The 18,800-nt window shown below is 57.1% G+C and overlaps 3 protein-coding genes across 10 annotated transcripts in view; 1 reads left to right on the top strand and 2 right to left on the bottom strand.

The window, feature by feature from the left end:
• Window positions 1-4,647, bottom strand: part of AP3D1 (adaptor related protein complex 3 subunit delta 1) — a 45,756-nt gene extending 41,109 nt beyond the window's left edge. For 5 of the 8 annotated variants that reach the window (XM_032626087.1, XM_032626092.1, XM_032626088.1 and 2 more), the window contains exon 1: window positions 4,314-4,646. In XM_032626087.1, the coding sequence (XP_032481978.1) occupies window positions 4,314-4,409 (96 nt within the window). In that variant the 5' untranslated portion in view covers window positions 4,410-4,646. Of the gene's footprint in view, window positions 1-4,313 lie in introns of all 8 variants that reach the window. The other 3 variants (XM_032626085.1, XM_032626089.1, XM_032626086.1) reach the window with 1 other exon arrangement.
• A 7,748-nt stretch (window positions 4,648-12,395) lies between these two features.
• On the top strand, window positions 12,396-15,113 carry JSRP1 (junctional sarcoplasmic reticulum protein 1). Its single transcript, XM_032625130.1, has 6 exons — window positions 12,396-12,513; window positions 12,900-12,937; window positions 13,083-13,212; window positions 13,596-13,766; window positions 14,456-14,547; window positions 14,655-15,113. Exons 1-6 carry the CDS (start codon window positions 12,396-12,398, stop codon window positions 15,111-15,113), a joined length of 1,008 nt encoding a protein of 335 aa, XP_032481021.1.
• Window positions 15,114-15,409: 296 nt separating this feature from the next.
• Window positions 15,410-18,783, bottom strand: AMH (anti-Mullerian hormone). Its single transcript, XM_032628670.1, has 5 exons — window positions 17,722-18,783; window positions 17,022-17,164; window positions 16,700-16,808; window positions 16,426-16,585; window positions 15,410-16,340 (listed from the first exon to the last, which is right to left on the bottom strand). The coding sequence occupies exons 1-5, from the start codon at window positions 18,182-18,184 to the stop codon at window positions 15,482-15,484; spliced, it is 1,734 nt and encodes a 577-aa protein (XP_032484561.1). The 5' UTR covers window positions 18,185-18,783; the 3' UTR covers window positions 15,410-15,481.
• Between the last annotated feature and the right edge of the window lie 17 nt (window positions 18,784-18,800).

Below are 18,800 nucleotides of genomic sequence, written 5' to 3'. Positions count from 1 at the left end.
TCCAGTGGTTGAGAATTCGCCTTCCAACGCAGGGGATGCGGGTTCGATCCTTGGTCGGGGAACTAAAATCCCACATGCCACGGGGCAACTAAGCCCATGCGCCGTAACCACTGAGCCCGTGCACCGCAACGAAGACCCAACGCAGCCAAAAAAAATAAACAAAATTTTAAAACAAATAAATAAAAACAAAGTTCAGGGGACTTCCCTGGTGGTGCGGTGGATAGGACTCTGTGCTCCCAATGCAGGAGGCCTGGGTTCAATCCCTGGTCAGATCCCACATGTGTGCCGCAACTAAGAGTTCACATGCCACAACTAAGAAGCCTGTGTGCTGCAATTAAGACCCAGTGCAACCAAATAAATATTTAAAAAGCAAATAAATAAATTAAAAATAAAGTTCAGAAACTTCAGTTAAGTGGGTCGGAAGTTTTTAGACCCAAGAGAAAACACTCAGGCACCACCCAAACCCTGGCTGATACTGCTGAGTGTCGCCTGATGGAATAAGCTGTGGCACCAAACAGAAAACATGGAACCCACCTCAACGCCACTGGGGGGCAGGGTACATAAACTGCAGTGCCCCACGTGGAACCCACACTCGTGAGGTCTAAGCCCTCAGTAGCACTTGGCGTGCGTGGACAGCACTCAGGAAGGCTAACAGGCAAGACCAGGACAGAATCTTAACAGACAGAACCTCCCTCAATTTCTACGCACAGAAAAAATTCTCAAATTGATTTCTGGGGAGAAGAATGTTTTTTTGTTTTTTTTTTTTGTTTTTTTTTTTTTTTGCGGTATGCGGGCCTCTCACTGGTGTGGCCTCTCCCGCTGCGGAGCACAGGCTCTGGACGCGCAGGCTCAGCGGCCATGGCTCACAGGCCCAGCCACTCCGTGGCATGTGGGATCTTCCCGGACCGGGGCATGAACCCGTGTCCCCTGCATCGGCAGGCGGACGCTCAACCACTGCGCCACCAGGGAAGCCCGAATGTTACCTTTTGACTTAATAAACGCTAAGCTCGTTACCAAAAGTTACGGGTATAATTTAAAAGACTGAAAGAAAAACCCTTCCCCAAAACATTAAAAGTACTCATAAGAATGAAACGTTAAAAAGTCATTTGTTTTTTCCTAGTCATACCCAAGTTTTGGAAGCAAGGACATTCGCAAGTGAATTTCCACCTACCTGCCAACATTACCTGTACTGTATCTTAGGGACTGAAACAAACTCAAGCATCCAAGAAACAGGTGAATTAGCCAACTGTTTCTCAAACTTCTTTGACTCATTGGAAAACATATTTTCCATGGTAACCCAACTCACAGGTATGCATACACTTAGTATCATAAGCTGAAACAAAAGCTTCAAAAAACAAGTTACTCCACCAGTGATCCGGATTTTCTAGCTTCTTCTTTTGGGGGCTCACAGAAGCCTGCATTCTGTCACTTGCTGCACCCTCATAGGCACTCAGCAAGGTGGAGAGGTGGCTGTCACCCCCACTTCAAAACATCAGGGGGCTCTCCCCAGGTCACCCAAAGAGACCCAAGAACCAGGATGCGGGTCTCCCAAAGTCAAATACTAAACCACGCTGCCTTCCCACATGGCTTTTAAAGTCACCGATAACCCTCACTTCCGTGGTGCCGCACATAAGTTTTAAACTAAAATCTATTACTTTGGGGACTTCCCTGGTGGTCCAGTGGTAAAGAATCTGCCTTACAATGCAGGGAACACGGGTTCGATCCCTGGCCGGGGAACTAAGATCTCACATGCCGCAGGGCAACTAAGCCCACACGCCTCAACTGGAGCCCCCGTGCCACAAACTACAGAGCCCACGCACTCTGGAACCTGCGCGCCACAACTACAGAGCCCACGTGCCACAACTAGAGAGAAGCCCATGCATCACAACGAAAATCTGGCACACTGCAACTAAGACCCAACGCAGCCAAAAATAAATTAAATTAAAAAGTAAATAAGGGCTTCCCTGGTGGCGCAGTGGTTGAGAGTCCGCCTGCCGATGCAGGGGACACGGGTTCGTGCCCCGGTCCGGGAAGATCCCACATGCCGCGGAGCGGCTGGGCCCGTGAGCCATGGCCGCTGAGCCTGCGCTTCCGGAGTCCGTGCTCCGCGGCGGGAGAGGCCACAACAGTGAGAGGCCCGCGTACCGCAAAAAAAAAAAAAAAAAAAGTAAATAAGTAAATCCTTAAAAAAGAAATCTGTTACTTTGAGGGGAAACTATACTGCTGCCAGAAGTCTTCCCTGGAATGTGTGGGGCGGGGTGGGGTAGAAGGGAAGAAGTCATCTTGGAGCTAGAAGAGTCACCCCACAGCCACCTGCTGTGCTCCAGAACATCTGGAACCAATAATGACCCTCCAGATCACAACTCTTCTGATGAGGAAACCTCCACATCCCAACGCCACATCTGTGGGAATCGCCAACAGGCTAAGGGCAGTATTCGCGTGGAACCTTGCCTTGAGGACTCCCAGCACCAGCACCTCCACCACCAAAACCCCATTTAGTAGGCTCGGAGCCTGTGGGGACAGCGCCATCAATCCCAAATGAATAGAGCACAGCCCAGGGTACTACCAGTGATGACCGGCACACGCCGTAAAAAGCAGACCCCCCTAACTGCATTGTGCATCTCTCTACTGGAAAGACCCCTCGGCCCCTCCTCAGAATCCCGGAACAGACTGCTCAGTAACATCCACTAACCAAGGCGGGAAAATCAGGAGGCCAACTGGCACAGAAAAAGAAATCTAAGGGTACAGACACCTTCCAAATTCACTTAGCCACGCTTAGTATCTAAAATGCAGGCCAGGGCTTCCCTGGTGGCTCAGGGGTTAAGAATCCGCCTGCCAATGCAGGGGACACAGGCTCCATCCCTGATCCAGGAAGATCCCACATGCCGCGGAGCAACTAAGTCCATGAGCCATAACTACTGAGCCCGCATGCCACAACTACTGAAGCCCGAGCGCCTAGAGCCCCGTGCTCGGCAACAAGAGAAGCCACCGCAATAAGAAGTCCGTGCACCACAACGAAGAGTAGCCCCCGCTCGGCGCAACTAGAGAAAGCCCGCGCGCAGCAACGAAGACCCAACGCAGCCAAAAAGAAATAAATAAATATTTTAAAAATTGAAATAAAATAAAATAAAATGCAGGCCAACCAGCTACTCTTTCAACTCAAAGAGAAACTGAAAATCAGACCAAGAGTTCCCTACACTTGTAACCAACGCAGCTGGCCAGAGCTTCCAACGTGATTTAAAACCCAAGTGTAGCCAGAGAAGAGAAGGAGTGACAGAAATGAACCAAAACAACCTAATTACATTTCAGCGAGGTCACACCCATTCTGAGAAAGTGCAACAAAGAGGCAAGGAACTCAGGCTCTCAGCTGAAGGACAGAGCCCAGGGCCCTTGGTGCCTCCCAGCAAATTCCTTAACTTGTCTGCACCTTCCTCTGGGTACTGCTGGGCTTCTCGGGAGCCACTGTGAGGGCCGGCGGGGTGTAATCTGGTAGTGGGACCTGCACAATGTCTAACAGCTGCTCTCCATCGGGCAGCCTCACTCTCCAGCCAGGAAAAGGGGACCTTCTCCAACACCCCATTGTGTAAGTGCAGGCTTGGGCGTCCATTCATGGAAGTCAGAGGTCTGGTAGTCACTAACTGTCCCCGATCCTCCTAAATCTAGGTCACAGGTTGGGGGGTGGCGGGAGGGAAGAAAATGGTGCCCACGATTACATTACTTCTGGAAAACCTTTTCCCTCCGACTTTCGGGTATCTAGTTACGTCGGCTTCCCTATTCCAGGACCCCTGAGCGGCTTCCTCATTTCGGCCGAGGACATCCGCTGCCCCAGCCTCCTACCCCGTAAGAGGCGCGGCCCCACCTTCCGGGGGACACGGGCCCACGAGGCAAGGCCTGGACGTGCGTTTATCCCACCAGGGGTTCCCCCGCGGAGAGGAGAGTCCCCCAACCAGGAGTCCAAGAACTGGGGCGGGGCCGGGGGCCCTCCCTTTTGAACAGAAGACCGAGAACCACACTCAAGATTGGAGATCCACCGCTGGGGGGGCGGGGGTGGGCTGTGAAGTCTCTTCCGGGCCACCCTCGGGGAAGAGGCGGGCCCCCAACGCCAGGCAATAAACTAAGGCTCTGAGACGGAGCGCGCGTGCGGAGGCCCAGGCCGCGGGCAGCCGGGGCTCGAGCCGGGTGCGGGGCCTCGGGGGCGGGCTGGGGGCAGGAATCAGGGGCAAAGCCGGGGTCGGGGTCAGGGCCGGGGTCGGACTGCGTCGACGCGAGGGTCCGGGTCCGGATCCGGGCCCGGGCCAGCGCGCCGGGCTCACCTCGTCCTCCTTGTGGTTGCGGATGCCGCGCACCAGATCCTGCAGATTCTTGTCGAACATGCGGTCGATGCTGCCCTTGACCATCTTGAGGGCCATCGCGGCTGCTGCCGCCGGGCCCGAACCCCGGGAGGCCCGCGGCCAGGCGCCCTGAGGGGGCCCGGGGGACCGCGTCTGCCGCCCGCGGAGCGCTGCGCTGCCAGCCGCCGCGGCGGGGCGGTCTCCCAGGCCAGGTCGGCGGCGGTCGGCGGGGCGGCGGCGGCAGCGGACCCGCTCAGCAGGCCGCGCTCCCCTCCCCTCCGGCTCCGCGCCGCTTGCAAATGGCGGACAAAATGGCGGCCGGTCAGCTGACGGCGGTAACCCGGACCGGGCGGCCCGCCCCCATAGGCCCCGCCTCCCTGTAAACCCCGCCCCTTCACCCCTAGACGCCGCGTTTCCCTGACAACGCCAGACAGCCCAATGGAAACGCAGACAACGGCCTCCGGGCCGCTCGGCCGCGCCCCCTCCAGCTCAGGGCTCTTCCCTCTCATAGGTCAGTGACCTCCGGAACTCCACCTACTTCCTCGTTCCGGTTGTAACCACGCCCTCTAAGCGCTCCCTCCCTGGCCCGCCCCTCAGTTAAGTGACAGGTGTGGGCGGGCCCATCTGTGGGCGGGGCCTGCTATGGGCGGGGCGCCCACGTGGAGCTTCCCAGGGTGGTTCCTGGAGAAGGACCCAGCTCCGCCCTTTCTGATTCTAAAAGCTGACGGTGTCAGAGAACTTCCAAAACCGACTCTGCGGCGAACCGATCCTGAGTCTCCTGCACGTCTCACAAAATCCTGTGATATGGGCAGGACAGGGATTAACAGGGCCACGTGGAAAAACTGAGGCCCAGAACTAGGACTTCAACACAGTCTTTCATTCAACGAACTTTATTGACAGCCTACTTTGTGCCAGGCCTGACCAGTGAATGAGATACACTTGGTTCCTGCCACCGTGATCCACCATAAAGAGAGTAAAAAAGCAAGCCACAAACTGGGGTAAGATATTAGCAATACATATATCTGACAAAGGACTTATATCCACAATACAGTTAAACAGAAAATAAAGCAGAACCAAACAAAAGTTCCTACAAATCGCAAAGAAAAACACAAACCAGTTAAAACATGGCAAAAGATTGTGAATATGCATTTCACAAAAGAAGATATCCAGGGCTTCCCTGGTGGCGCAGTGGTTGAGAGTCCCCCTGCCGATGCAGGGGACACAGGTTCGTGCCCTGGTCCGGGAAGATCCCACATGCCGCGGAGCGGCTGGGCTTGTGAGCCATGGCCGCTGAGCCGGCGCGTCCGGAGCCTGTGCTCCGCAATGGGAGAGGCCACAACAGTGAGAGGCCCGCGTACCGAAAAAAAAAAAAAAAGAAGGTATCCAAATGGCCAATAGACTGCTGTATCTCAGTTATGAGGGAAAAGTAAATTTAAACCACACTGAGATATTTCTGTACCCCCATAAAAATGGCTAAAATTAGAAAGATTGCCAATTTCAAGTGTGGCAAGGATGTGGAGCAACTGCAACTCCCCTGTCTTACATTTCAGGTAGGAATGTAAAACTAAACAGCTACACTGGAAGCCTTTGTAGTGGAAGCACAGAGTCTTAACCACTAGACTACAAGGGAAATCCCCTGGCTGTATCTTTTAAAGCTAATATATGTATGCCCTTTGACCCAGCAACTCTACTACTGTACCCAACAAGAATGCATAAATACATCCACCAAAGACTTGGATAAGAATGTTCACAGCAGCCGTATTTATATTAGCCCAAAACTCAAAATGATCCAAATGTCCATTGACATAAAATGGATATATAACTCCTGTGGTATATCCAACAACGGAATACTATGCGGCAACAAAAAAGAACAAATCACTGGGACTTCTCTGGTGGCACAGTGGTTAAGAATCTGCCTGCCAATGCAGGGGACACGGGTTCGAGCCCTGGTCTGGGAAGATCCCACATGCCGCAGAGCAACTAAGCCCGTGCGCCACGACTACTGATCCTGTGCTCTAGAGCCCACGAGCCACAACTACTGAGCCTGTGCACCTAGAGCCCATGCTCCACAACAAGTGAAGCCACCACAATGAGAAGCCCACACACCACAGCAAAGAGTAGCCCCCACTCGCCGCAACTAGAAAAAGCCTGCTTCACCAGTGAAACAATAAAAGTTGCTATTAACCAAAAAAAAAAGAAAAAAGAAAAAGCCCGTGCGCAGCAACAAAGACCCAATGCAGGCAAAAATAAATAAAAATTTATAAGAAAAAAAGAACAAATTACTAATACACAGAACAAAATAGATGAATTACACAGACACAATGGTGAACACAAAAAAGTGTACACAGTGTGGTTCTATTGCCATGATGTCCAATTGCAGGCAAAATTAATCTATGGTGATAGAAATTAGTAACATCATACGTTACACAACTATACAAGAAAGAACTGGAAACTGGATAAATAAATTCAATAAAAAATTAGTAGACATGTGAAGAAGCAAGAAAATGTAACCTATGAACAAGAGAACAAAAGGGATGAATAGAAATGGACCCTGGGGACTTCCCTGGTGGTCCAGTGGTTAAGACTCTGTTCTTCCACTGCAGGGGGTTCAGGTTTGATACCTAGTCGGGGAACGAAGATCCCACATACTGCTCAGCATGACCAAAAAAAGAGAAATGGACCCTGAAATAACAGAGAGACGAGAATAAGCAAAGACTATACTATAGCTACTACAAATACACTCAAAGATTGAAAAGAAAACATGTACACAATGAAGAGAGAAAAAGGAAGATTTAAGAAATAAACCAAGGAACTTGTAGACTGAAAAAGTACAACATATGAAAAATATTCATTACATGGAATTAATAACAGATTAGACATTGAGGAAGAAAAGATTAGTGAAATTAAAGACTTAAAAGCTATCTAAAATGAAGCACACAGAGAGCGAAAACGCTTACAAGATGAACAGAACCTCAGTGACCTGTAGAACAATATCAAGTAATCTAATATACATAACTGGAGTCCTAGAAAGAAGGAGAGAGAAGAAGAACAAACAAAAAACCAAAGAATGAGGCTTCCCTGGTGGTGCAGTGGTTAAGAATCCACCTGCCAATGCAGGGGACACGGGTTCGAGCCCTGGTCCAGGCAGATCTCACGTGCCGTGGAGCAACTAAGCCTGTGCGTCACAACTACTGAGCCTGCACTCTACAGCCCATGAGCCACAACTACTGAGCCCATGTGCCACAACTACTGAAGCCCGCGCGCCTACAGCCCATGTTCCAAAATGAGAAGCCACTGCCATGAGAAGCCCGTGCACGGTAACAAAGAGTAGCCCCTGCTCACCGCAACTAGAGAAAGCCCACTCACAGCAACGAAGCCCCAACGCAGCCAAAAATAAATAAATAAATTTATTTATTTTTTAAAAAATCAAAGAATGAATGGCCACAAAGCTTCCAAATACAGTAACTATAAAACCACAATCTAAGAAGCTCAACGAATCCCAGAGGAGATAAACACAGAGAAAAGCACAACCAAGCACATTATAAATTAAAGTGTTGGAAATCAGAGATAAAGTGGGAATTCCCTGGTGGTCTGGTGGTTAGGACTTTGAGCTTCCACTGCAGGGGGCCTGGGTTCTATCCCTGGTCGGGGAACTAAGACCCCACAAGCCGTGCGCAGCATGTGGGATCTTAGTTCCCCGACCAGGGATTGAACCCAGGCCCCCTGCAGTGGAAGCGCTGAGTCTTAACCACTGGACCACCAGGGAAGTCCCAGGCAATACCTATTTTCAGATAAATAAAAGTTGAGTGAATGTGTGGCCAGTAGACATACAATAAAAGAAATGTTTTCATTCCTAGGTTTTGGCACCAAAAAAAAAAAAAAAAAGAAAGAAAGAAAAAGAAAGGAATGTTAAAGGAAGTTCTTTGGAAAGAAGGAAATGTTACCAGAGATTTGGATCTATGCAATGGAATGAAGGACACAAAAAATTTACAAAATGTGGTTAATGCAATTTTTTTGTTTTTTAATTTGGCTATGCCAGGTCTTAGTTGCAGCATGCAGGCTCTTCTATTTCCCTGACCAGGGATCGAACCCAGGCCCCCTGAGTTGGGAGTGCAGAGCCTTATCCACTGGACCATCAGGGAAGTCCCAATATAATTATTTCTTTTCCTTTTTTTTTTTTAAAATAGTCTCTTCCTTACTGCATTCAGGGTTTTTTTTTTAATTAATTTATTTTTTATTTATTTATTTTTGGCTGCGTTGGGTCTTCATTGCTTTGCACGGGCTTTCTCTAGTTGCGGTGAGCAGGGGCTACTCTTTGTTACCGCGCACGGGTTTCTCATTGCAGTGGCTTCTCATTTTGGAACATGGGCTGTAGGCACACAGGCTTCAGTAGTTGTGGCTCGTGGGCTCTAGAGCTCAGGCTCAGTAGTTGTGGCACGCAGGCTCAGTAGTCGTGGTGCACGGGCTCAGTAGTTGTGGTTTGTGGGCTCTAGAGCACAGGCTCAGTAGTTGTGGTGCATGGGCTTAGTTGCCCCGCGGCATGTGGGATCTTCCCGGACCAGGGATCGAACCCGTGTCCCCTGCATTGGCAGGCGGATTCTTAACCACTGTGCCACCAGAGAAGCCCTATAATTATTTCTTAATGTCTTCAGATGATAATTCCCTTTTAAAGAAAAACTAACAGCAATGTGCTATGAGATTTATTTTACAACATATTTGAAGTTAAGCAATAGTATATGCAGAATGGGAGGTGGAAATGGAAATGGAAGCTTGTAAGGGTCTTACAGGATGTGTGAAGCAGTATGTTTTAACCCTAGTCATATTCAGAGACAGAAAGTAGAATGGTGGGGGCCAGGGGCTGGGGGAGGGGTGGAGAGTCAGTATTTCATGGGGAGAGAGTTTCAGTTTGGGGAGATGAGAAAGTTTTGGAGGTGGATGGTGGGGATGGTTGGCCAACAATGTGAAGGTACTTAATGCCACTGAGCTGTGCACTTAAAAATGGTTAAGATGGTGAATTTTATATTTATGTGTACTTTACCACAATTAAAAATTAATGCACAGGGCTTCCCTGGTGGCGCAGTGGTTGAGAGTCCGCCTGCCGATGCAGGGGACACAGGTTTGTGCCCCGGTCCGGGAAGATCCCACATGCCGCGGAGCGGCTGAGCCCGTGAGCCATGGCCACTGAGCCTGCGCGTCCAGAGCCTGTGCTCCGCAAAAAAAAAAAAAAAAAATTGCAGGAAGACAGGATCCGAACCTGCACTTGACCAAATCTCCTCCTCTCCTCCTCCTAGTCCCAGCCCTGTCAGATGCAAGTGAAGGGATACACACAATGTGGTCCCTCCACACGCGGGAGCATCACTCAGCCACGAAAAGGGGTGAAGCCACAACACTCGCTGCAACGTGCATGTACCCTGAGAACACGATGCTCAGTGAGAGAAGCCAGACACAGAAGGACACACAGGGTGTGATTCCACTGACAGGAAACGTCCAGAACAGGCAGATCCACAGACACAGAGAGTGGATACCTGGTTGCCAGGGGCTGGGGATAGGGGGTGACTCTGATGGGGACAGGCTTCTTTGGGGGTGATGGAATGTTCTGGAACTGGATAGAGGTGATTGTGGCACAACTGTGGGAATGTACTAAATACCACTGGATTGTACACTTTACAGAGTGAATTGCACATGAACTGTATCTCAATAAGGCTGTTATTTAAGAAAATGACAAAGTAATTTCCAGTACAGCTCGGCTGGGCTGAGTGGTGTGTGTTTGATGATTGACTAAACAAAGGTGTGGATGGGTGACTGGGTGGGATGATACAAAAGCAGTCCACAATTGAATGTAAATTGGTGCAGACACTATGGAAAACGGTATGGAGGTTCCTCGAAAAACTAAAAATAGAGTTACCGTATGTTCCAGCGATCCCGCTCCTGGGCATATATCCAGACAAAACTCTAATCCAAAGCGATACGTGAACCCCTATATTCCTCGCATCACTATTCACAATAGCCGAGACATGGAAACAACCTAAATGCCCATCGACAGAGGAATGGATAAAGAACATGTGGTATATATATACAATAGAATATTACTCAGCCATAAAAAAAGAATGAAATAATGCCATTTGCAGCAACATAGATACAACTAGAGATTATCATACTAAGTGAAGTAAGTCAGAGAAAGACAAATATATGATATCACTTAAACGTGGAATCTAAAATATGACACAAATGAACTTATCTACGAAACAAAAACAGAGTCACAGACATAGAGAACAGACTTGTGGTTGCCAAAGGGAAAAGGGGGGTGGGAGAGGGATGGATTGGGAGTTTGGGATTAGCAGATGCAAACTATTATATATAGGATGGATAAACAACAAGGTCCTACTATAAAGCACAGGGAACTATATTCAATATTCTGTGATAAACCACAATGGAAAAGAACATGAAAAAATATATATACGTATAACTGAGTCACTTTGCTGTACTGCAGAAACTAACACAACATTGTAAATCAACTATACTTCAATTAAAAGAAAAAAAAAAAAACAGCCCACAGTTGAGCCTCACTGCCCCTCTGGGAGGAAACGACCCCACTTTCCAGATGAGGAAACCAAGGCCTCTGAGCTGTGCCTGACCCGCGTCAGCCAGCAGAGCCTGGCTTCTTTTCGATGGTGTCATCCTCCTCCCTGAAGCCCTCCCTGATGGACCCCGGCTCCACAGGGACATGGATGTTTAGCTGCTTCTGAGCCCGGCACACAGCAGGTGCTCATAAAAGCGAGGTGACCACGCTTTGTGGGTGCTCCCACCCCCAGGGACCCTCTTTTCTGAGGTTGAGAGAGGAAGCAATGCTCCCAGAGTCACCGCGGCCAGCCTGGTGGTGGCTTTGTGCTCATGGGGGTGGGGCCAGTGCCTGGCCCTGCTCCGAGGTGGGGATGTGCCCCAGCAGGGACCTCAGGCCAGCCCTCCTTCCACCCCCGCGGCGGCTGAGGAGCTGATTGGCCCACCTCGCGGCCTCCAGCCACCTGCTGTTGTCTGTCTTGGGGCCACCCTCCCCATGCTCCATCCTGTCCACCAGGCCCAGCGTGGCAACAGTGGGGTAAGAGGGGCAGAGGGAGGCCTGGGCAGAGATGGGGGTCCCTGGGATCTGGGAGGGCATCCCTGAGGTCCATGGGGGTCCCCGACTCCTGTAGCTGCCCACACACACCCTTAGGGGCACCCCCTGGCCCACTGGGCCCCTTCCCCACGGCCTGCTCTGGCCCCAGGGATGGGTCACACTACGTTGGCGCCAGAGACCCTGGGGACCCCAAAGAGCAGGGCTGTGGAAGCCAACAGACGGGTTTGGCTCCAGCTCTGCACAACCTCTGGCCCACGGCTCCACCTCCAGCCTCAGTTTCTTCATCTGCCCTATGGGAGCAGAGATGGCCAGAGGAGGCGGCGGCCCCAGCGTTGGGGTCTGGAGGCCCGGGACCCCTGCCCCTGCCTGCCAAGGCCAGAACCAGGCTGGTCCCGGCTGCTGGGGCTTGAGCTCCTACACCCAGGGTGTCTGAGGGGAGGCTGGGTGCAAGGAATAGGGGGTGAGGATGGTCCAAAGGGAGACCCCAGGAGGGCAAGGGCCTAGGAGGGGCTGGGCCCCACATTGGCCTGTCCTGCTGGCCTCAGGCACTGGATAAAAATAGTCGCTGGTCTCTGAGAACATGAGCCGACCCTGGAGCCAAGGGTTCCGGTTTGGGCTCTTTGCTCACCTCTGTGTGACCATGGCCAGAACCCAGCCCACTCTGGGCCCCAGCAGCCCAGCAGCCTGTCAGGAGGGGTCCTGAGGCAGGCCTGAGGGGGGTAGGGAGAGTGCCTGGCGGAGGGCTGTGGTCGTGCCCTGCGTGTGAAGCTACCGAGGAAAGGTGGCTCCAGGCAGAGGGACAAGGAAGGCGGTGTGGGAAGGTAGGGAGCCCCCTTCTCCCCAGGTCAGGCCCAGGCCCAGGCCCATACCAGGGGCTCAGCAAATGCAGGCTGCCTCTTCCCCCTCCCCCCCAAGCCAGACTCTGGACCTGCTGCTTCTCAGACGTCTCCATGACAACCAGGGCCTTGGAGGAGTTGGATGGAGGCCTGGGCAGTTGCCAAGTGGACGAGGACCTCTCTGCACTGGCTGACCCCTGCCCAGGCCGGCCCCGGGAGGACAGGGCTCAAGGTAGCCAAGAGGGTACCACAGGATGAAGCCCACGCCCCCATCCTCTTGTTGAGCCAGGTGGCTCACCTTCAGGGACCAGGACTTGGCCTCCCACACTGGACTGACTTAAACCATGCCCCCCATTTCCAACCTGTGTCCATTAGTGTGTCGGGGGTTTGTAAAGAGCCCAGAGAACACAGGTGCTGGGCCACACAGGTCAGGGTTTGAGTCCCAGCTTGGCAGTGACGTGCTGTGTGCCTTCATGCAAGGCTGCCTCTGCGTCTGTCTGCTTTCTAATCTGCAGAACGGGAGCAGTCACCTGCCCCTCACCCAGCAGAACTGAGCGGAGGGTGGGATCAGCCTGGGGGTTTCCACGACTGTGACTGTTCCTCTTTTCCTGCCAACAGCGACATCCAGGCTGGCCGACTCCAGCAGCTGGCCCCATGTGAGTAGCCGGGGCCCTGGGGTTTCAGCCCAGGGTGCCCCTAGAGTAGGGGACATGTTTTCCAAGAGGGTGCGTTTCTGCAGCCCATGGGAAGGGTTTGGTCTCCCTTAGGGAAACACCCAGGATGACATGTTACTCCCCACAGGATTCTCAGGAGCCGGCAGCTGAGGGCAGCCCCGCAGGCGGTGTGGATGCTTGGCCCAAGAAAACAGAAAAGGAGCCTGTGGACAAAGTGGCCTCCGGACCGGGTAAGGAGAGGCTGAAAGCAGGAGCAAGTGGGTTTCCGGGAGGCAGGGGTGACGTGGGGGGGTGGGTGTGGACCAGCATGGGGGTGGGGGATCGGTGCTGGGCTGGGTCCTTGGATCTGGGGGGCAGGGTGATAGCGTGCATGGGGCTCCTGACTGGGGGGTGTCTGGGTGTCACAGGCTGTAACTCAGTGGGCTGTGGGAGCCTCTGCTAATTCATGATAACACCAGCTTAGGTGCCACTAAGCTTCAGCTAATTATCTTCTAGAATATTCTTGGCATTCCAGTGAAGCGGCCAATCCCGCAGGGCTTAGTTCCTCGGCCCAGGGCCGCACAGCCGGGCAGGGCAGAGCTGAGTTTAGCCGCGGGTCGGCCCCACGCGGCCTGCGCCCAGCCCGCACTTGCTCCCGCAGGCCCCCGGAGCCCCGCGCAGAAGAAGGCGCAGGCCGCGCCGCCCTCGCAGCCGCCGCCCACGCCCCCGGTCCTGAGCGAGGAGCTGCTCTGGGGACACCTGACACTCAACAGGTGCCTGGTGCTCGCCTCGCTCGTGGCGCTGCTGGGCTCCGCCTTCCAGCTGTGCCGAGGTGAGCCTGCGCCGCAGCACGTGGTTACTCCCTCCCGGAAGCGCGGACAGCCCAGGGGGCGGGTCTGTGCGCTCCCACTCTAGGCCGTGCGCGCCCCCTTCCCCCCAGTATGGACCTTATGAGTGAGGGGGGGTTCCCCCGCCCCGTGCACCTCCTGCTCAGGGACAGACTGACCTTGTGCACCCCGACGGTCGCGCCTGAGTCCCTCTATCCAGGACCAGCTTTGACCCCCGCCTCCCATAGACCTTAAGAGGAGCCCTGCCCCCCACCCCCCAGCAAGGACCTCGGTGCACCTCCCTTTCCCGGTGACCGACCCTCACCGCCCCCCGACTCCCACCCCGGGCCTTGTAGGCCCGGGATGGGCGTGTGCGCCCCCGTTCGGTAGCGTGCTGCTTTCTCTGTGCGCCAGGGCGGGCGCTCCTGCGTCCCTCAGAGAAACGGGAGCATCCTTTTGCAGCCTGAATGAGGGAGGTTTGAAGGGAAGGTCATCGCAGCAGCGGAGACTCGGAACCCCTTCCCAGGGCTCGGAGGGACCCAGCCCAGCCTCAGCGTACCCGGTGGGGTACGGCTGGGCCCCCTTGCATGTCCCCAGGGAGAGGGGTCTCTGGGGGCAAGGGCGGGGATGGACGGTGTGCAGTGGTCGGTCCCCTGGGCCAGGCTGTTTCGCATCCCCTCCCGTCCCCTCCCAGAGGCCGTGGCGGGGGAGGCGGAAGCCCCTGCGCCTGTCCCTGAGCCGTGGGTCCCGCCAAGCTCGTCCCTGAAGGAGCCAGCGTCACCCCTGGTAAGCACTTCCTCAAGTGACCTGTCAGTGGGGCCTTCACTGGGGGAAGGGGCCTGGGCCGTGGAACTCTGTGCCGACCCCACCACCCCACACTGTCCACACTGCAGCCAAAGTCCGTGGCCTGGGCCCCCCCACTGGGATCGCTCGAGCCCCCGGCGAAGGTAGAGGAAAGGGCCGCGGTTCCCAGGAGCAGCGGGGCTGCAGGGAAGGACAAAGGGGAGTCTGAGGAGGCCGCTGAGGAGGAGCGTGTGCCGCTTGCCGACCGAGGGCCCAAAGAGAGGCGGAAGAAGGCGGAGAGGCTGAGAAAGGAGAGGCCCCGTAAGGAGAGACCACAGAAGGAAGAGAGGCCGAGGAGGGAGAGATCCCGGAAAGAGAGGCCGCGGGCTGCCGGGGAGGCCCTACCCCGACGCTGGGAGGCACGCGAAGGGGGCCATCGGGCATGGGCGGGAGAGTCCAGAGACCCCGAGCATAGGAAGAGGCAGGTCTGGGCCTCCCCGCGGCGCCCCGATGAGGAGGACCGGCCTCCCGGCCGCCAGAAGCACCACGCGGGCAAGGGGCGGGACTGAGCCAGACCTGGGTCCTGCGCGGGGGTCCCTGAACCTCTGCTCGACCGCCCCGCAGTTCCAGCAAATAAAGCGAGCGCTGTGGTCCCCCTCATCGCCTGCTCCTTTGTGCCTGGACTCCAGAACCTGCCCGGGGCCTGAGTGACAGGGATGGGGAGCTTTAGGCGGCTGGGGGGGGGGGGGCGGGGGCCGGGAGGCAGTGGGTGCCAACGGGGAGGACGCGGCCCTGCCCGCCAGAGGAGAAATGGGGGAAGGAGGCCTCCGCCTGTCCCCAGACATGCACGGACACCCCAACCGCGTGCTTTCTGGTCTTTATTGGGAGCGATGAAGGGGACCGAATAAATATGGGCCGGCCGGAGCACGGCGCGGGGTCACCGGCAGCCGCACTCGGTGGCCACCATGTTGGGCACGTGGTGCGCGCTGATGCGCTCCTCGGACAGGCTGATGAGGAGCTTGCCGGCGTAGGCCGTGGGCACGCAGCAGGGCGGGCGCGCCAGGGCAGCGCCGCGGGCCTGCATCTTCAGCAGGAGCACCACGTGGTTGCCGTACCGCGGGTTGCGGTCCGATTGCGGCCAGCCGCACGCGCCCTGGCAGTTGTTGGCCTGGTACGTCTCGGGGATGAGCACCGAGCGCTCGGCGCGGAGGTCCACGCTCAGCTCGCGCAGCCCGCAGGGCCCGTCGGTGGCCGCGGCGCCGGCGCTGCGCTGCGCCCGTGCCGACCCGCTCCGCTCCCGCCCGCGCCACTCGGCGCGCAGGCCCTGCAGCGCTTTCAGCAGCAGCAGCGCGCGCAGCGGACCGCCGGGGCCGACCGGGTTCCCCGGGCACAGCGCCAGTAGGCGTGCCAGCAGCGGGGTGGCGGCGGGCGGCAGCCCCGGGAGGCCGCGCAGTTCTGCGGCCGCCGCCTGAAGCTCGGCGGCTACCCTGCGCGCTAGGCCCGCGGCCCACAGCGCGGACGCCGAACCCTGCAGTGGCGCGGGGACCCCAGGGGTGGCTGCCGTGGGCGGTAGCAGCAGCAGCAGCGGCTCCTCGCCGTCGAGCAGGCGCTCCAGCGCCGCGGGGTCCGACAGGTTGACCTGGCCCTGCGGGAAACCGGCCAGCGAGCCCGGGTCCAGGGCCAGACGCGGCGGCGAGGCTCGGGACGCGGGTCCCCGCAGCGCGCGCACCAGGCGCGTGAGCGTCTCCAGGAAGGGATCGGCGCTGGGCGGCACCTCCTCGGGCTCTGGGGACGGCCTGGACGGCAGAGTGGGGGATCGTGAGGGCGCAAGGCTGCGCCGCCCCCAACTCCCCGCGCCCCCAGGCCCGGGCCCGCGCGCACCTGGTCTGCGGGAAGGGCACCAAGTCCAGCTGGCCGTGCGCGGGCATCGGCGTGGGACCCCGCGGCGGCAGCAGGAGCAGCGCCGGGGTCATCCGTGTGAAGCAGCGGGAGTCGGCGCCGAACAGCAGCGCCTGCAGCTGGGCGGTGCTCAGAGGCGCACCTGCGAGGGGAGGCGCGTACGCGGCGCTGCTTCAGCGCCGGGGGTCTGGGGGTCGAGGACAGCCGTCCCCACCATGCTCCGCAGCATCCCTGTCCCTGTCTGGGCGAGACCTACCGTCTCCGCGGCGCCGCAGGGTCAGGGCGAGCCCAGGCCCGCGCCAGGCCGCCTCGGGGCGTCCCACAACCAAGGGCAGGTACCTGGAGTCCCGGCTCAGGCAGAGGCTCTGCGGAAATGGGGGCTCAGCCAGGCAGTGGGCACGCGGGGCGCCAGCCCTGCTCTGCCTGCTGCCCTTAGCATCCCTTCAAAATTCCAACCTGGGCACTTGCAGCCTTTTTGTTAAACCCAGTTAAAAAAATCAACAAAACCGTAACCCCTTCCTCGCCCTGAGTGAGGGCTCCTGGTGGCCCAGGGGCAGTCCCCTTCAACTCCCTGGTACCTGGGCGCCGGGCAGCCCGGCCCCGGTGACGGTGACCTCCGGGCCAGGCCCTGGGTACAGCACCATCAGCGCCAGCTCTTCGGGGCTGGCTCCTCCAGGTGGAGGCTCCTGGAACCTCAGCAAGGGTGTCAGCTCCCACGTCACTGCGGCCAGGACAGTGGGGAAGGGGACGCCTGAGCCCCTCCCCCAAGCCTGTCCAAGTCCTGCAGGAGGGAGAGCCCCCACCCCACCCAGAGCCCCGCGGAACCTAGTGGGAGAGGCTTGACGCCCCTGGACCCCAGGTGTAGGGCTTCCTTGGGACACGGGTGGCCTGGGAGAAGTGACAGACACTGTGGGCAGTGGGGTGGAGCCCTTGGGGGTCTCTTGGTCTGGGGATGTCCTGGGGTAAAGCCCTTCCTTGTAGTGTGTCTGAGGCCAGCGGTCCCTGGGGACAGGCCCCCTGGGCAGCCTGGTCAGGGAGTGGGGGGAGGGGCCCTCCTCGGCTGGACCTTCAGGCTGTGCTGGCCCTGCCCCCTGTGGCTCCCAGGTCCAGGAGAGGGGACCCTCCCCAGGCACTGCAGGAGGACTTGCTGCCCCAGGCAGGGCAAAGATAAGATCACCCACCTCTGTGGCCATCAGCCTCCACTTCCCGAGGGTTCTCCCACCCCGGGGCACCAGAGCCGGCCCCCCGCCCAGGCCCCCGCGTTAGGGCCCCACGTACCTTCCTCCAAGTGTAGGACCACCAGCCGCCGCCCCCCGGGCCCCCCAAGCCATGCCTGCAGCTGCTGGAGATGGGGCAGGGCGGGCTGCCCGTCTCCCGGGGGGCAGACTGCAAAGGTGGCCAGGTCCCGGGGCCCCCAGTGGGCGCGCCGCACGGCCTCTAGGAACGCCCGCTCGTAGCCGCTCAGGGCCCCCACCACCCGCAGGGGAGCACTGCTCCTGTTGCCAGCCCCATCCAGGGTTACCAGGCACAGGGGGTCCCGAGGGCTGCCTGGTGGCCAGACGCCAGGGGGTGGCCAGTCCCAGTCTTGGTGCAAGATGAGCCCTCCGCCTCCGCCGCCTGGGGTTGGCTCCCTGGGCTGGGCCGGGGTGCTGGTGACCTCTCCCCTGAGGGTCCTGGCCCCCAGCAGGGCCCCCATTGCCAACAGCATCAGGGCCAGCTGAGAGAGAGGTGGACCCTGCATCGTGGGAGCTTGGAGGGGCCGGGCTGCCCCAGCTTATATGGGGGAGCAAGAATGTTTGTGCCAGAAGGCGGCCCCTATCTCCTTCAGGGATGTGACCTTGGGGGCCAGTGCCCGCTGTGAGCCCAGGCAGGCCGGCAGCCTCCTCAAAGCCCCTTCTGTTCCGGCCCAGCTGCCTATCTATCTTCTTCTCACCAGTGCTACAAAGTGTGGCCTGTGACCCATTTGTCAAAATGTCCTTGACGAGTTTTCCCCTTTAGAGCCAGGAGCAGGAATGTCAGCAGGGAGTGTGTGGCCCAAACGATCAACAATTTGGGGGGGTGGAGGGTGCTGGAGGAGGGCAGAGGTGCAGAGCCCCTGCCCCACAGGACCACTGGGTAGGTGGGGGGCGACCCCCCACACCCACTGCACGCTCGCTCACCACGCCTTCGGGGCCCACAGAGACCCCCAAGGACAGCGAGCAGCCTTTGCTCTGCTCTCCTCCCAGAGGGCGACCCCAGACCCACTGCTGGCCAGCAGGGTCTGTCCTCACCCAGCAGCCTCCAGGGCACAGCATTGCCAGCGGCCACCCCCTGGGGTCCTGGTGGGGCCCCGACCCTGAGCCACCCCCATAGGTGGC

This window comes from Phocoena sinus, chromosome 3 (assembly GCF_008692025.1).
Source record: "Phocoena sinus isolate mPhoSin1 chromosome 3, mPhoSin1.pri, whole genome shotgun sequence".
Taxonomy (NCBI): Eukaryota; Metazoa; Chordata; class Mammalia; order Artiodactyla; family Phocoenidae; genus Phocoena; species Phocoena sinus.
The sequence above is the reverse complement of the archived record's forward strand: the minus strand, read 5'-3'. Positions and strand labels throughout refer to the sequence as shown.

What these genes read in the sequence shown, in the direction of transcription:
- JSRP1 (XM_032625130.1), top strand. Translation starts at nt 12,396, where the DNA reads ATGACAACCAGGGCCTTGGAGGAGTTGGATGGAGGCCTGGGCAGTTGC. An exon ending in GAGGCTGAAAGCAGGAGCAA is followed by an intron (nt 13,213 to 13,595) that starts GTGGGTTTCCGG and finishes TTGCTCCCGCAG; the next exon opens with GCCCCCGGAGCCCCGCGCAG. An exon ending in CGCCTTCCAGCTGTGCCGAG is followed by an intron (nt 13,767 to 14,455) that starts GTGAGCCTGCGC and finishes GTCCCCTCCCAG; the next exon opens with AGGCCGTGGCGGGGGAGGCG.
- AMH (XM_032628670.1), bottom strand. Translation starts at nt 18,184, where the DNA reads ATGCAGGGTCCACCTCTCTCTCAGCTGGCCCTGATGCTGTTGGCAATG. An exon ending in GGTCCTACACTTGGAGGAAG is followed by an intron (nt 17,165 to 17,721) that starts GTACGTGGGGCC and finishes TCCTGGCCGCAG; the next exon opens with TGACGTGGGAGCTGACACCC. An exon ending in CCTGCGGCGCCGCGGAGACG is followed by an intron (nt 16,586 to 16,699) that starts GTAGGTCTCGCC and finishes CTCCCCTCGCAG; the next exon opens with GTGCGCCTCTGAGCACCGCC.